Source organism: Macrosteles quadrilineatus, unplaced genomic scaffold, assembly GCF_028750875.1.
Source record: "Macrosteles quadrilineatus isolate MER2022 unplaced genomic scaffold, UCM_ALF_1.0 Scaffold_1__1_contigs__length_201487025, whole genome shotgun sequence".
Taxonomy (NCBI): Eukaryota; Metazoa; Arthropoda; class Insecta; order Hemiptera; family Cicadellidae; genus Macrosteles; species Macrosteles quadrilineatus.
Window position 1 is genome coordinate 2,993,656 of NW_026542594.1, and position 16,936 is coordinate 3,010,591.

At 35.9% G+C, this 16,936-nt stretch overlaps 1 protein-coding gene across 5 annotated transcripts in view; it reads left to right on the plus strand.

Annotated features, from left to right (window-relative positions):
• The window catches only part of LOC129005846 (E3 SUMO-protein ligase ZBED1-like), a 56,505-nt gene that overhangs the window by 31,938 nt on the left and 7,631 nt on the right, over positions 1-16,936 (plus strand). For all 5 annotated transcript variants that reach the window (XM_054434874.1, XM_054434883.1, XM_054434867.1 and 2 more), the window contains 2 exons: positions 157-363; positions 1,781-1,938. In XM_054434874.1, the coding sequence (XP_054290849.1) occupies positions 157-363; positions 1,781-1,938 (365 nt within the window). The remainder of the gene's footprint in view (positions 1-156; positions 364-1,780; positions 1,939-16,936) is intronic.

The window sequence follows — 16,936 nt, forward strand, 5'->3', positions numbered from 1 at the left end:
AGTACGTAGTACAATTATCTAACCATATATTGAAGTTCATACTCTAGGGACTAATAAGTAATTTATGATAACAATTGGTCAAGTCAGAGGAATGTCAGCCCTTGTTCAATTCCAAATCCATCTGAAAATTGATTTAAAAGGAAAAATTGGTTCTAGTTGGAAGAGACACCTCTCTTATGCGACTACCCCAAAGTGTGGATCTCCACTTATCAGATGCTAGAGAACTTCATAGCCCGTCGCCAAGTGTTGTCATCCATACTGGACAACATAGAGTCTGCTACACTGGACAGAGAAGCTATAACATTGTCCGAGGGAGACTGGGCGTTGATGGCGGACGTGGTGGAGGTACTAGAGCCATTTAAGGTAAGGTCAATCAAAACAGTGAATCCAGAAATTCTAAATGCAGCTGTTCCTATGATGTTAAAAGATGTATCCAATTTATCAAAAGAAAGTATGGAAATTAACCCCAGCCGTTTTGTGTAATTTAACCAATAACATACTGGTCTGTTTCTTTGTATTTCTACAAAAATTTGTACCTGTGTAAGGATTTGCTTTTCTATTTAAAGAATCATACAGGCTATACTCTCTTTCCCAAAATTTCTGCCCCCTGAATATTTTTTTCTCAAATATAAAACTTAGTTATTTAAAATTCAATTTGACATATAAAACGTTTAGTTACCTTGAATAGTACTCAAACAATTATGATTTAAAATCCCGGCATTCTTTTAAAAACACCCTTTAAACCAGTGGAAATGGTTAATATTGTATGTGGTAAAAAACAAACCCCTTTAATAAAATTAATCATTTTTTAATTCAAACAATTATCATTGTATCCAGTTACATAATTGCCCCAACCTTATTCATCATCAGACTGAAGTTCTACTGCTTGACAAGAGTTTGCACGTTATTATTATTATGCTAGTCTAGCAACAACATTTAAAATTTCACAGAAAATATAAATTGAAAGGAGAAGTTATGTTACTGGTATGAAAATGTTCAGAACATTCCAATTTTTAAATTAAAATAAAAAATATTTTTTTAAATAATTTATTTAAATCTTTTATAATATAGTAATTAATGTTTTTTTTACAAATTTTCTAATTTATTTTCTAAATATTGCATTTTATGGCTAAATGGTTAATTACCTATATCAAATTATTCCTTATACAAAAGTTATAGCTCTTTCTTTGGCGGACATTTTTTACATTTAATGTTTTTTTATAGGATGAATAGTTTGAGTATACGGGGAAAAACTGGTTTTTGGATGCCATTTCCCAAGATGGCGGCCCTAGCACAAGTTTTTTTTTTAGGACTTTTAGTGTGTTATGGCGGAAGTAAAATTCAATATATGTACCAAAGTTAAGAGTTTTTTAGGTAATTTCTCAAATATGACTAGACTAATGTTGTTCTTCAAAGTAACCATGAAAGCCACTCTAAATGCCACCCAAAACGGTACGGCAATCATCTTGTCACTATTTTAACATAACATTTTAAAAGAACTATCAATTGTTATTGGTAGTAATTTCCACTATAGAGAATGAGCTTTTACCATAGGGGACATGATGTGACCTAAACCCAGTATATTTAAACAGTCTAAAGGAGATGAGTTTCTTACCATTACAGGGAAAAAATACTTCAATTCTTCATTCTTTTGATTTCCTTCAATTACAATTATATCGAAAGAACAACTTTACGGAACTTTAAAAAATACTAAAATAGGCCTATAGCCTATAATGTAAATTTTATGTTTTCAACTAATTGAGGTGTTGTGCCATTACAGGTCACAGCAATGACTTTAAGTGAGGAAAAAGCACCCTTGGTCTCACTCATCAAACCTTTGTTGTCGCAACTACTGAACTCGCATCTGAAAGAAAAGGCTGATGATTCAATGAACGCTCAAGTCTTCAAAGGAGCTTTAAAAACGTTTCTCTCAGAAAAGTGAGTATAAGTTAGGAACATCGGTCAAAATAACTCCTTATCCCAGGATGCGAGGGATGTCCAGAAAGTAACTGACGTTTCTGGTCTCATGTGGCAGTGAGTTATTCAAGGTATAGTTATAGTAACCTGTATGTACACCAGTTCTTTTGTGCTTGATTAGTGGGATTCAGGGTTTCAAAACAAACTGAATCATGTTTGCTTTTTAATTGATTTTAGTCACCTGACTCAACGACGACAACACAGGAACGTTAAAGAGCTAATTATCCGATTCCGATTCTATTGTAAACATAAACAATACTTGTGTGATAAAAATATTGTCTTTTTGATATTTCTTGGTAAGATTGTAAGATCCTCATTTACTTTTGATGCAGTATTTATTTAATGGGTTAAGAAGGGTTTAAATTCATATTTTCTTGCGTTTACAGTGTTTGTTTAGCTTTAAAAACACTCCATTACCACTAGTGATGTGTCGATACCAAAATTTATCGATTCCGATACTGATACTTGGAAAAGCGATTCTTGATTCTTGATACCGATAGCATTTTTTTTTATTGTTTTACCAAATTTTCTGAATGGATTGGTTATGCGAGACATGTTTTTTAAGTAAGTACCGTTTTTAAATTTCTCAGTTCCAGCGCTGCGATTGGCATTTTGGACATTTGTGCTGTGTATATGCATCTATTGTCAAGCCTGCGCCAGAAATTCGGCAACAATATGCCATGTTTACATTCGATTTTGAGCATTCAAAATGGTGCCGCCAATTGAGACTGCCGCCGACTGTGAAGTGCCCGCTGTAGTTAGATTTTTAAGTGGTTAACGTGTGAAAGCCATTGAAATTCATCGACAGATTAGTGAAGTGTGTGGCGAGAACATTATGAGTAAAGAAAACTCCTCAGATAATGATGAGATTGTAAACCGACTGTTCTCTATCACTTTTTCATCGACTTTGCGCATCAATTCATCAGTCATGACAGATTACCGCCCAGTCTGTTCCTCATCATGAACGGTGGTGCGGTTGTCTTTAAATGCCCGTACCCACTTGCGTACTATAACATTCCGTTACTCATAATGTTCTCGCTGATGTTCTCTTCACTAATCTGTCGATAAATTTCAATGGCTTTCACACCTTTAGCACTTAAAAATCTAATTCCAGTGCTCACTTCACAGTCGGCGGCAGTCTTATTTTGCGGCACCATTTTGAATGCTCGAAACCAGATGTAAACACGGCCGATTGTTACCAAATTTCTGGTGCAGGCTTGCCAATAGATGCATATACACAGCGCAAATTTCCAAAATGCCAATCGCAGCGCTGGAACGGAGAAATTTAAAAACAGTACTTACTTAAAAAACATGCCTAGTACTACACCAAGCCCTGTCTTTATGTTCTCTAAGTACTTTTAAGGTAATGGGGTGTTTTCAACAAAGAAAACATTTATGCAGCAATGATCCATATTACCATATTACTACCATATTAAAGATAAATGAAGATCTAAAAAAAAAAAAAATATTATAGAGGTGTGCTGGCCTGACGTTTTCAGTCAAGCCAAACTTGAGGTAATATCGTGATCACCAGCGATTGTGGAGATATTATCTTCGTCATCTGGGATTAACAAAAAATCCAAAATATCTTCCTCATTAATGGAAACATCATCACTGTCTTTCGTGGTCGTGGAAAAATCACAAACAACTCCCACGGCCGTGTAGACATCATCATCAATTCCCCCCGTCACGGAAACGTCATCGTCATCTGCGATTGCGGCAAAATAATGAACATCTTCTGCGGTCGTGTAGATATCATCATAGTCTTCTGCTATTGTGGCAAACTCATGAACAGCTCCCGTGGCCGTGTAGACATCATTGACTCCCGTGGTCACGGAAACGTCGTTGTCGTCTTGCGCTAAGTTGACTGCGCTGAATACTTTGACAGCTGGGGAAACCAATATGCTAAAATGAGACCTAATATGAAAATTAAATAAATTATTGAATTTACTTAAGTTTGAAACCCAACTTGTGTAGTTCCTGCTAAATCTTGCATTTAATTCGAAACTAGAAATAATTGATAACTCCGGAAACAGTTCATTAGATAACTACCTTATTGATAACCGCAAATATTTGGTTTTTCATTTCAATAAACCAAAATATAACAATAAACAGAAAACCTGGAAGAATCAGGATTTGCAGCTGTAATAATTTTAAGTTGACTACATTAAAACAATTTAAGATAGGCCTACAAAAAAACAATCACCCGCTTATGTAGTGAGCCAATTTTGAATGTTCAAATTGAAATCCACGCCAAACATCGTGGTCAAAAGGTCCAATCAGGGTCAAACGCGGAATGATACAGAACAGCTGTTTGAACAAAATTTCAGCCCAACCCAACCAGTATTTTTCGCGTTTACAGTACTTGTCACAAACCAGGGTATCCACTTTTGGAAAGTCAGGTGTTTTGAATCTTGAAATAATTACCAGAAATGATAAAATAATTATTTCACAAACAGATTAGTAGGCTTCTTTATTTATTCCAAAGTCTTAACTGAATCTTCAAACAATTAAATTAATTCAATACAAAATATTTAACATGTGGTAAACCAAAACACAGTAGATTAGAAAAAATATAACAGTCAGATCAAAAGGAAAATCAATGAAGTGAAAACATATTCAATAAAGTTCACAACATCCTCCCCCCATTTAAAATTGCTAAACAATTATGTGCAATTTTAAATCAGTAAAATCGCTGGGGCACTTTTACTTCTCTTCCACATCTGGTTTTCTTCTTAGCGAAATCAAAGACTTCGTTTTCAACTACTTCTTCTTCTTCAAGTGGTTTATTTTCTTTCATACACTCTTTTTCACAAGCTGTGATTTCTAATGGAAAAAGTCTTTGTAGTGGTCTTGTCAAAATACCATTTCCAGTTTTAGCGAATTTCCCATATAGGGAATAAGCTATTACCGTAGTACTCATGGTAAGACCTGGACCCGGGACCGATTTTTTTTTTCATTTTGAGGTCCCTAGAGGCCAAAAACATCATCCGTTCAAATTCATATATATATTACCATATTAAAGATAAATGAAGATCTTAAAAAAAAAAAAAATATTATAGAGGTGTGCTGGCCTGAATATAATGCAAGAAAATAATATATATATATATATATATATATATATATATATATATGTCCGTTAGCGCGATAACTCGAGCAAAAATGATCCGATTTTGATGAAATTTGGTACAAACGTGTAAACCTACATTTATTCGAACGAGTTCGCGAACCAGCTTGATCGGACCATGGGAACGGGGGTTTATGGGGGCTTTTATGGGGTAAAAATGGGTTTTTCCCATTTTTGACCCAAAAAACATAAAATTTTGCAATTTCTTTTCAAACAATTTTGTAGAGCTTAAAAAAACAAATAATTTACTATATTGAAGCGTTATAATGTGCCTAATGGTTACGGAGAAAATTCCAAAAAATTGTAAATTTAAAATTCTCATGTTATTCTTATGGAGAATAAGTAAACTGTTGTAGTTTGCTTGTTTATTAACATATTTTGCCCAAATTTGGAAAATGTTTTTATTTCTTACTAACTATTAACATTTTACATAAAAAAACACTTTTACCCTCCCTGTTGCAGCAAACCTAAGTATGTGTTAAACTGATTCTATTTAAATAGGGAATAAATGTGATATTTTTAAGGAGACATTTTAGTGGAAATCCAATCAGGCAAATGGAAATTCGCTTAGTCTGCAGGTTTGCTGCGGCGGGGGTATTTAGTCTTGTGACTCTGGAGAATCCATCTCTTCCTGGATATACATCTTGTACCAACCCCAAAGGCCATCTTATTCGTTTTGTGTTATCATCTCCTATCAATACAACTTCTCCAATAATTGGTTCTCGACTTTTCTTGTTTTTTCCATTGTGAACGAGTGTAGCCAAATATTCTTTCTTAAACCTGTCTCTTAGTGATCTTCTTAATTTGTTTATATAACACACTCTTTTATTCAAACTTAGACACTCAATTTGATCCAAATCTGGTAATTCAGCTGTTGATGTTGGTTGTAAGAATAAGGCTTGAGTTAATGGTTGTAAACAGTCATCATCATTCGAAAGATAAGTCAAAGGTCTTGAATTTACAGTTGCTTCACAATCACACAAAATTGTTGAGAGTTCTTCCTGCGTGACTGAAGAATTTCCCAAGTTTCGTCAAAGAATTTCCTTTACCACTCCAATAAGTCGCTCCCACCACAAAAATCGTAAAGCGTCTCGGTCACTTTTTGTTGAACTTTGCAAGAAAGCTTTCTTAATATCTGAAATAACGCCTATTGGGTGTTTTCTAAACTTCATTAGAAGAGCTGGAACTAGTTCTATTAAATTAGGTCCCTTTTCCAAACAAGAGTTAAGTGAATTCCCTCTACTATCAACTACAGAAGCATCAAAGACTGGTCGAACCTTAGTAGTCAAACTGGATTCTTTGACCACAGCGTGATGAGGTAAGTAGTGTACAAGTCTATCAGTTACAGAGGACTCAACAACCCTTTCAATAATGTTTGAATTTAACCACTCTGAAAATACCTGATCATACTCATTGAACTTTTCTAACTTAATCAACTTCTTGGTCACTGCATGTAGTCGCTTCTCGGCTGTAACTTTGTTGTCCATAAGCTCCGGATGGCCTTCAATCCATGGAAGAGTCACCTCGTACCTATTTTCACTATTTACTACAATAGTTTTGTTAAAATGCTCCAAGACATCTGATGCATTCGCCTCCTTTGTTTTACTACCTGATGGATCAGTGATTCCCAAAACATCTAAACGCCATAGATCTGAAATGTCCATTTTAGCAAAGCAACTAATGCTAATAAGTGACTGGTAACTTTTTCCACATTGACCCATTACTGTCCATCCTAACACAGTCTGAACAGCAACCAGAGTTTGATCTAGCTGTTCAATTTTACCTGTGAGAAGTTGTCCCAAGATATCAGCTCCTAGTAGTAACTCTATTTCTTCTGCTGCATCTTGTCCAATATCTGAAAGGTATATATTCTTCTTCTTTAAAATGGGAAAATACCTTTTTGTATCTAATCTGGGTATGTAATTGCAAATCTTGTCTTGATCAAGCACATTAACTGAAATGCCGAATTTACCCCTTTGTGTCACGTAACTCTACTTGGTAAAGATTATGTGGAGTCTCTTTAGTTTTAATACCTCCAAACAAACCATGAACTATTAATTCCTCACCAGATTCTATTAATTTAAGTTTCTCTACACAGTCCTTAGAGATATAAGACCTTTGAGATCCAGAATCCAACAATGCTCTTACTAGTAAAGATTGCTGGTCAGGTCCTATTACTTTTACTAGAAGAGTTTGTAATAAGGTTTCCTTATTCTGATTTGCAATCAAGGACTCAGATTTGTCATTAATTTGAACACTTTCAATGACATTTGATTTGTCATAATCATGAGTATTACTGTGCATCATTTTCTCTAAACTAGGACACATTAAGCAGTAGTGTTTCCTTTTACAGATAGCACAGGATACAAAAACTTTACATTTATTACTGCTGTGACCTAACTTTAAACATGAGAAACAAGCTCCCTTTTTTGTCACAAACTCTCTCTTTTCTTTTAAAGTAAGCTTTTGTAACCCAGAACAGTCTTGGGTGTTGTGATTTCCTTTATTACAAAATAAGCATGTAGGCTTATTCACCACTGAAGAGCTGTCTGTAGCAATTATTGTAGATGCTGTAGGTAAAGGTAGTCCTTTCTCAAACCCACTTTTCATACCAGGACGTTGGTGACGGTATCTCTTCTGTGGCTGGGTGTCACTTGGTGTAGTGTCTCTGTCCACTGCAAAACTGTTGCGAGCAAGAGCTAAACGTTCTTCGATTTCGACCTCGGAACGGACAAAATTTAACAATAGCTGTAAATAATTTGAATTAGATGACTCGCTACCTTTAAATTCACCTAAGCCTATTTTGTTTGTTGTTCTGTACCGCTCCCATGCTCTGAGAGTATCAGTTGGTAGAGCAGATTCAACCAGTGGGTATAGCATGGCAGCATACTTATCTGATGTGACCCCGAGTGTTTCTAGGGCACGAAGTTGAGTCTCAAGTTTATCAGAAAGGGTTGAAAGTGGCATGATACTTTGTTTGTTGGCTTGTTTCAAAACTAAATTTAGTAATTCTCTTACATAAACTTCAATCAAAAGTTCATCACGTGCAAACCTGGATTTCAATTGTTCAATAGCCTTGATGTAATTTTCACCAGAAGGAGGAAAAGAATCTATTAATTCCCTAGCTGATGAACCAGGTTTCAAGGATTGAATTAAATATTGAAATTTGTCTTCAGGTTTAATTTCACTATCTTCATGAATCTTTTTGTACTGACCCCAAAACCCAATCCAATTCCTAATATCCCCATCAAATGAAGGTAATTGCAATTTAGGCAAATGAAAGTTACGGTTTGGTCTGTAAATGTTAGACTCACCATTGTTGGTAGGTGTTTTAAGAAACATTTCATACTTAGCCTTCATCAGGTACCATTTCTTCTTGTATTCTTCTTGCGTGTCCAGTTCATTGTCCAGATCAGCATCAGAAGCATCTTTCATCAGCATTTCATCAGAGATTTTCCCATCCATTGCCATTAATGCTGTTATTTTATCTTCAATTTGAGAAAAGTTTACTTTTATTTGAGTTTCTTTATCATTCATTGACAGGTCTTCATTATTAAATGCTTCTTCCAGTTCATTATAAACCTTGGTGAATAGCCTTCTAATCTGTGATCTTTTCTTTTTCATATTTTCTAGGCTTTCCATATTATTATAAACTATTAAATAACCCAGATGTCTTAAATTAAAGAAAATATCCTGTCACGGTCGCCAAAATGTTTTGAATCTTGAAATAATTACCAGAAATGATAAAATAATTATTTCACAAACAGATTAGTAGGCTTCTTTATTTATTCCAAAGTCTTAACTGAATTTTCAAACAATTAAATTAATTCAATACAAAATATTTAACATGTGGTAAACCAAAACACAGTAGATTAGAAAAAATATAACAGTCAGATCAAAAGGAAAATCAATGAAGTGAAAACATATTCAATAAAGTTCACAACAAAAAAAAGTTTGGTCATGGAAAGTCAGGGAAATGGGTAAAAAGTCATGGAAAGTCATGGAAATCCCCATTGATGAATTTGAGGGGACTCTTCAATGCTCTAGTCGGCTGTAACCCCGACTATTGTAGCATTTTTCAGGATTTTTCACAAATGTACGACAATTCAATTTATTGTCTTACATTTGTGCTTGGATTATTTTAAATTATTAATCTTTTCCTTGTTTGTTCTAGGATGTTGATTAGTTGCTAGATGCTAAGTGTAACAATGACTGCTAAACAGTGCAAATTTAATAAACTGTGGCTCGATGCCAAACTATTTCCGGAATTTAGTGGTTGGTTTACTTACATTTGGTGGTTGCTGATGCCACTTCGGCTTATTGTAAAGTGTGTCGCAAGTCATTCAAGCTCAGTAACATGGGTAAAAATGTGGTTGTTTCTCATTCTAAAGGACCTAATCACTTAAAATACATGCAGGCCAAAAATTCCCAGCCAACAATCTCCTTTTTCACTAAGAAAAAAGTGTCAGAACCTACATCAGCAGAAGATGTACATCCTGTACCGAGTACTTCAATTACACCAGATGTAAGAACTTCAAAGCAAGAAACTTCTCAAACAAGTTTAAAGACTTTCAGTGTCAATGAAGATGATGTAACATCTGCGGAAGCAATTTGGGCTCTTGAAGTTGTCACTGGAAAAATGCCTCTTAACTCCTGTGATGAAACTTCTGCTGCTTTCAAAAGGATGTTTCCAGATAGCAAAATTGCTCAGAGTTTTAGTATGGGAAAAACTAAGGCTTCTTATTTAATAAACCATGGACTGGCACCATATTTTCAGGAATTGTTACAAAAGGAAATTAAAGAGTGTTATGACTATGTAGTGTCTTTTGACGAATCCCTAAACAAAGTTGTTCAGAGAGGTCAAATGGACCTTTGTGTTAGATTTTGGGATGTCAACCTTCAAAGAGTGTCTACAAGATATAGGAACAGTGTATTTCTTGGTAGGGCATCAGCTAACCATTTACTAGACGCATTTATTGATGGATTAGCCTTGCCGTTGCAAAATATCTTGCAAGTGAGTATGGACGGACCAAACGTTAACCTCAGTTTTTTAAAGAAACTAGAAAGCCACTTGCAAGTCTTGAATACGGACAGAAAATCCATTTTAGACATCGGTATATGCAGTCTTCATACAGTGAATGGAGCTATTAAAACGGGAGTTAACAAATGTGAGTGGAATCTTTTTCAGTTTTTTCGATCTCTTTATAATTTTTTCAAAGGTGTAGCCCTGCTCGACGTGCCAAATATACTGAAATAACTTCCAGCAAATCATTCCCTTTGAAGTTTACTTCAGTAAGGTGGTTAGAAAATGGGCCTTGTGTGGACCAAACTATCAAAATTTTTGATCATATTAGCCAATTTATTAAAGAATACACTGAAGAAAAGGAAAATAAAAACTTGCAGTACCTAAGGGAAACCATGAAAGACCCTTTTCTTATGGCAAAACTTTGTGCTTTCAGGAGCATCTAATCAGATATAGAACCATTCTTAAGAAGGTTCCAAAGTCAGAAGCAGAAGCCTATGGTTCCGTATCTGTTTTTATCAATTGAGGAATTGGTAAGAAAATAAATGATGAGATTTGTTAAGCCAGAGAAGTTAAGGGAAGCAAGTACGTCTCAAAAATTAATAAATCTAGATTTGCACCTATTTGAAAATTTGGTCCCAGTAGAGAAAATAAGTGTTGGGTATGCAGCTAAAACCATCTTAAGACAACTTAAAAGCTCAGAGAAAGATAAATTAGCATTTAGAAAAGATTTTAGGACTTTGCTGATAACTATGATCAATAAACTTAAAGAGAAAAGTCCTTTCAAATGTCATTTGGCTCGAGGGCTATCTGCATTAGACCCTAAAACAATATTGCTCAAACCTGATCTGGCAATAACACGGATTGACACAGTGTTAGAAAACATGTATAGCCGTAAGAGAATTCCCGATCAAGTTGCTGATAAAGCTAAACTTCAGTTTTCTTCTTTGATTGAAGAAGTTCAGAAAAATGAAAATCTTAAACACAAATTTGATAACTTCATTTTAGAAAAGACTGATGAGGTTGGACTTGATGAATTTTATTATTCACTTTTAGGTGAAGACAAGAAGTATGTTGAACTGTGGTCAGTGATGAAACTGTGTTTAATTTTGTCTCATGGAAACGCTTTTGTTGAATCTGGCTTTTCGATTAACAAAAATTTACTGGTAGAAAACCTTCTAGAAGAATCACTTGTTTCACAAAGAATAATTATTGATAGTGTAAAACATCTTGGTGGTGTGAAAAATATAACAATTAACAGAAGTATGCTTACTTCAATAAGGTCTTCAAGAAGAAGATACCAGTTATATCTAGATAAGAAAAAAGAAAAGACAAGTGAAGAAGAAAAAGAGAAAATAGAGAAAAGAAAGATTCAATTGGAGCTAAAGGAACTAGAAGAAAGTAGGAAAAAGTTGAAAATAGAAAGAGAAAAGGAAGATGCTGAGATTGAGAAAAAGAAACAAATGTTGGAGGCCATGAAAAAAAAAACATTAAAGATTTGTCAAAAGAGGTTCTTAAAATAGATTGTTAAGATAAGAATACTCTAATTATATTTACACAATCTTGTAAGAATCATTTGATGAGATATGTCAATAGAGGTTCTTAAAATATATTGTTAAGATAAGAATACTAATTAGATTTACATAATCATGTAAGAATCATTTGATTTGTCAGTAAAGGTTCTTAAAATATATTGTTAAGATGACAATACTCTAATTAGATTTACCTAATCTTGTAAGAATTATTTGATTTGTCAATGGAGGTTCTTAAAATATATTGTTAAGATAACAATACTCTAATTAGATTTACATAATTTTGGAAGATTCATTTTATTTTGGTTTTAATTAGTATGATATCTGTTGTGGTTGTGTACAGTTTTTTCACTTTAATTACAATAATAAATATTTAATAGAACAGAACTCAAATTTCAATACAAATATAGTTAATACAAATATTGTTATAATGTTTTGAGTTGTCTTAAGTTAAGTATTTTCTAAGCTAAGCTAATTTTGTAAACCCTGTAAACTCAATAAAAAAATAAAAATAAAAAGTATATAGGAAGGAAAAAAGAAAGTGGAGAGAGAACTTGGCCAGCTATGGGGACGGAGGAGGCTGGGTTTTCTTTTTCCTTCCTTATTTTGAATATCATATTTTTGCAAAATTTATTACGACATTGTTATAAGTTAATACATATTTCAGTATTTTCTGTGAAATAATTTGTCCAGGCTTGTTACATGATAATTTCCGAGTAAAGTTCGTGAGTCATGGAAATCAATGGTAAATGGTCATGGAAAGTCAGGGAAATTAATGAAAAATTTTCTGTGGACACCCTGCAAACATCCATACATCCAAACTTTCTCACTTATAATATTAGTAGGATTGTTTTACTGGCGGCCTATTTACACACTGGTTTTGACTACATTAGCTACATACCACCTTTAATTGCATACTATCACTTCTTTTCTTACCTTAACTTACCTCCGTGGCCTCTGAAACCTTAAGAGAATTATGGCCTCCCATTCTCTTCAATCCCCTGCCTCTTCTAATGTAGATCACAGTCTGGATATGTCTTTCATTAATTGGTCTTTCCACATCATTCTTGGTTTTCCAAGTGGTCATCTACCTCGTGGTACTCTTTGGAGTACACTTTTAAAAGTTGATGTATCTTTTCTCTTCAACGCATAGCCTGCCCATCCTATGTTGAAGAGTTACTTACTTTCTGTGTCCGGAAATCAGACTTCGCTTTTCCAAAAATTAGCTACCGATATGGCTTTGTCATTGGCATGTAAAAGATCATCTAATGTGCAAGACTGGTCTAGGCGTGGGAAGATCAGCAGATGGCCAGGATCCTGAACAGCACCACACGCGCACAAGATGTTTTCTTCGTCTGGTAAGAGACCCCATTTCTGCATGTTTGTCTTGCATTTTGGTACCTCGACCCTTTGATTTAGGGTCTTCCACACCGTGTAATGGAGGCCTCCACCAGGAGCCAGTTCCTCCCTGGCTGGTATGGGAGGGTTAGTCAACGTGGCCTCCCACCTTGCCACCCGATTGCTTGAGAGTGATCCATCCAAGACTCGTGTCTGTGATAAAAAGCTCTTTCTGGACCGAAACCGTCGCTCTGCAGGTTGGTGTCTGTGTAATGGGTAACGAGGGTCTGTCTCTTGCTTAGTCCTTTCTGCGTCGGTAGCGACATCACGTCAGAATCAGAATCATTATTTATTGTCTTTCAGCATTACATACATGCAATAGACAGTGTCATTTTACATGCAAAATAAATAAAAAAATACATAACATACAATTTGTAACAGATAGGCTTATAACTATAATACTGATTTAAAAATTAACAGAATGCTCTTTATAAAATTCGTCTAGGCTGTAAAAAGGATTTTGGATCAGCCAGTCATACAACCTTTTTTTAAACACTTTAAGCTCCAGAAATTTACAGCTATCACTTAACTTATTAAATAATTTCAAACTTACTATATTAAAACTATCTTGACATTTACTTAACCTAGTATATGGCAGGTCTAGCATAGATTGGTTTCTTGTATTATGGCTATGGATATCTGATCTTAAAACTAATAGACCTAAATTAAAATCTTTTTTCACCTTCACCAAGCAAACAAATATATACAAATTTATCACAGTTTGAATTTTACATTTTTTAAACAAAGGTTTATGCCTAAGCTTTCCATTTTTTTCAAGAGAAACCTTATTCAAAATACGAAGTGCTTTTTTTTGGATTAACAAAACTTGATCTATATGGGCACTATTTCCCCAAAGAATTAGGCCATAATTTATGACTGACTGGAAAAATGCGAAATAAGCTGTTCTAACATATGACTCAGGTACAATATCCATCAGTGATTTGAGCAAGAAGGTGGCTCTAGATAGTTTACAACATACTAACTCAACATGTTTTTCCCAAGATAAAGTACTATCAATTACAACTCCTAGAATTTTAATATTTGTTTTCTGATCCTGGTTGTTGGCCCTTAGAGTACAAAGAAGATTTTGAGTTTTTTCTAGGTTTAAAAGGAGGTTATTTGAGCTGAACCACATCTTAGCTTTATCTAGAGTTTGTTCAATTGTTGATTTGAGATGGTCATAATCTGAATGGACACTTAAAAAACTAGTATCATCAGCAAGTATAATAGTTGATGAGTTGGTTATATTGCTAGCTATATCATTAATTACCAGAATAAAAAGTAGTGGTCCAATCACTGAACCCTGTGGCACTCCGGTGTTCACTTCAGAACAGTTTGACACATTACTACCTGCATCAACATATTGACTTCTCCCACTCAGATATGATTCAAAGAACTTGAGTTGAACACCACCGATGCCATAGTGATTAAGCTTATTTAAAAGAATTTGGTGATCAACACAATCGAAAGCCTTGCTCAGATCACAGGCAGTGATCTGGGCAAGACTTCCGCCTTCAAAAGCCAAAAGGATCTCTGAGATCATTTCTTCTAGGGCATCAGTAGTAGACAACCCTTTACGGAAACCAAATTGGGAATCAGACAATAAACTATGGATATCTAAAAATTTACATATCTGAGTTTTCACTACCGCCTCCATAATTTTTCCTATGACAGGGACTAAAGATATTGGGCGGTAATTTTTCATTTGAGACTTATCACCTTTCTTGAAAATTGGGACAACTCTAGAAATTTTTTGGGAATTTGGAAAGCTACCCTCAGCAAGACAACAATTGATGCAAATAGCAAGTGGCAGGCCCGTTTTTGACCCTATCTGCGCCCTAGGCACAACTAATAGTAGCGCCCCTTTGCTATATATATAACTGGGTGTCCACCAACCGGAAAATGCGGGAGATTTTTAACCAGGAATTATGAGTGAATTTTGTATTTTTACCTACGGCCGCGAGGGATCATCAGAATATTTCCACGATCACGGAAGACGATGATAATGTCCACACGCCCGCGGGAAACAGCAAGAATTTTGCCGCCATCGCGGAAGACGATGATGATTTCCACACAACTGCGGGACATGATTTACATTTTGCCGCAATCACGGAAGACGATTACCATATATTCACGGCCGCGGGAGACGGTTACGATGTCTACATGACCGCGGGAGATACAATAATGATTTTTACACGGCCGCGAGGGATGATCAGAATTATGCCATGATTGCACAAGACGATGATAACAGATAATGTCCATATGACTGTGGGAAAAATCAGAATTTTGCCTCGTTCGCGGAAGACGATTATCTCCATAGGTCCATGGGAGATGATTACCATTTTCCCGCAATCGCGGGAGACGATTACGATGTCTTCACGACTACGGGAGACGGTTACGATGTCTACAGGACCGTCTCCCGGAGACGGGAGATACAATAATGATTTCTACACAGCCATGAGGGATGATCAGAATATTGCTGCGATCACGGATGACGATGATAATGGCCACAGGATCGCGGGAAATGGTCAGAACTTTGCCTAATTTGAGGAAGAGGATGATAATCTCCACAAGACCGAGGGAGATGATTACCATTTTGCCACAAACGCGGGAGGCGATAACTATGTCCACACGTCCGCGGGGAACGATATAATGATGTCTTCACGGCCGCAAGGGGTGGTGAGAATTCGACCGCGATCGGCGCGATCGCGCAAGACAAGTATAGTGTCCTCGCAAACGCGGGAAAAGATAAGAATTTTGCCTCATTCGTGATAAACGATGATAATCTCCTCACGACCGCGGGATATGCTCATACATTGCCTTGATAATGGAAGACGATAATTATGTCTAAACGACCCGACCGTGGAAAATAGTAAGAATCTTGCCGCAAATGCGGGAGACGATTACGATGTCTACACGGCCGCGAGGGATTATCAGAAGTTTACTGCGATCGCATGCAAATACAACTACCAATTTTTTTTATTTTCCAAATTCTTGGCGCCCCCCAAAAAAGCCAATTGCCTCGCGCCCTAGGCACGTGCCTACCGTGCCTATTCGGTAAATCGGCCCTGGAAAGTGGCGTCAAGATTGCTTGTATTACATGCTTTATAACACTTGTTGAAAGCCCGTACACATCTTTACTTTTCGACACTTTCATTTCCGAAACAACTCTGAGCACACTTTCACTGGTCACCATTTCCCACTTGAAGTCGGAGCTGGGCCTTCTCGCATGTCAGATTGATTCATGGGCGATCCCTATGATAGGATAGAGTTTGTGTACTGGGGTTGGTTTCAAACACCCAGTTACAATCCGAGCCATGTCATTGACTGCAATGTCAACCTTTTTTGCATGTGACGATGCATTCCATACTGGTGCAGCGTACTCCGCAGCCGACACACTGAGCGATCCCCTATGTAGCTAAAGCTGAGGTTCTGAGGACATTGTTGAAGAGTTAATGAACTATGTTAAAGTTAAAGAGCCTTTTACTTTTTGAAAGCATCCCTATATCTGGGTGTTTGTTTATACATTTCTCTTAGCTCTCTTTTATTTCGTATCTCAACCTTCGTTATCTTGAACTGGTTCGTATATTTCCTCTGCACTCTATTCTCAAATCCAGCAACAAGTTTTTTTTTTCGGTTCTTTGGACAGTGCACAAGTTTCTGAACCATAGCCTACAGTACTACTGGCCACTGGGATAGGCATGGTATGGTATGAATCAATTCTGGTTTCAACTGACACCCAGCAGCTTATTAGACAGTTTTTGAGACCTACTACTACACCAGTTGACATTTGCATTACTAACCAAAATTTTGGTATGCCGACATACACACATTCAGCAATCAAGAAAAATAAGTATCAACACGTAAACCACTTACATC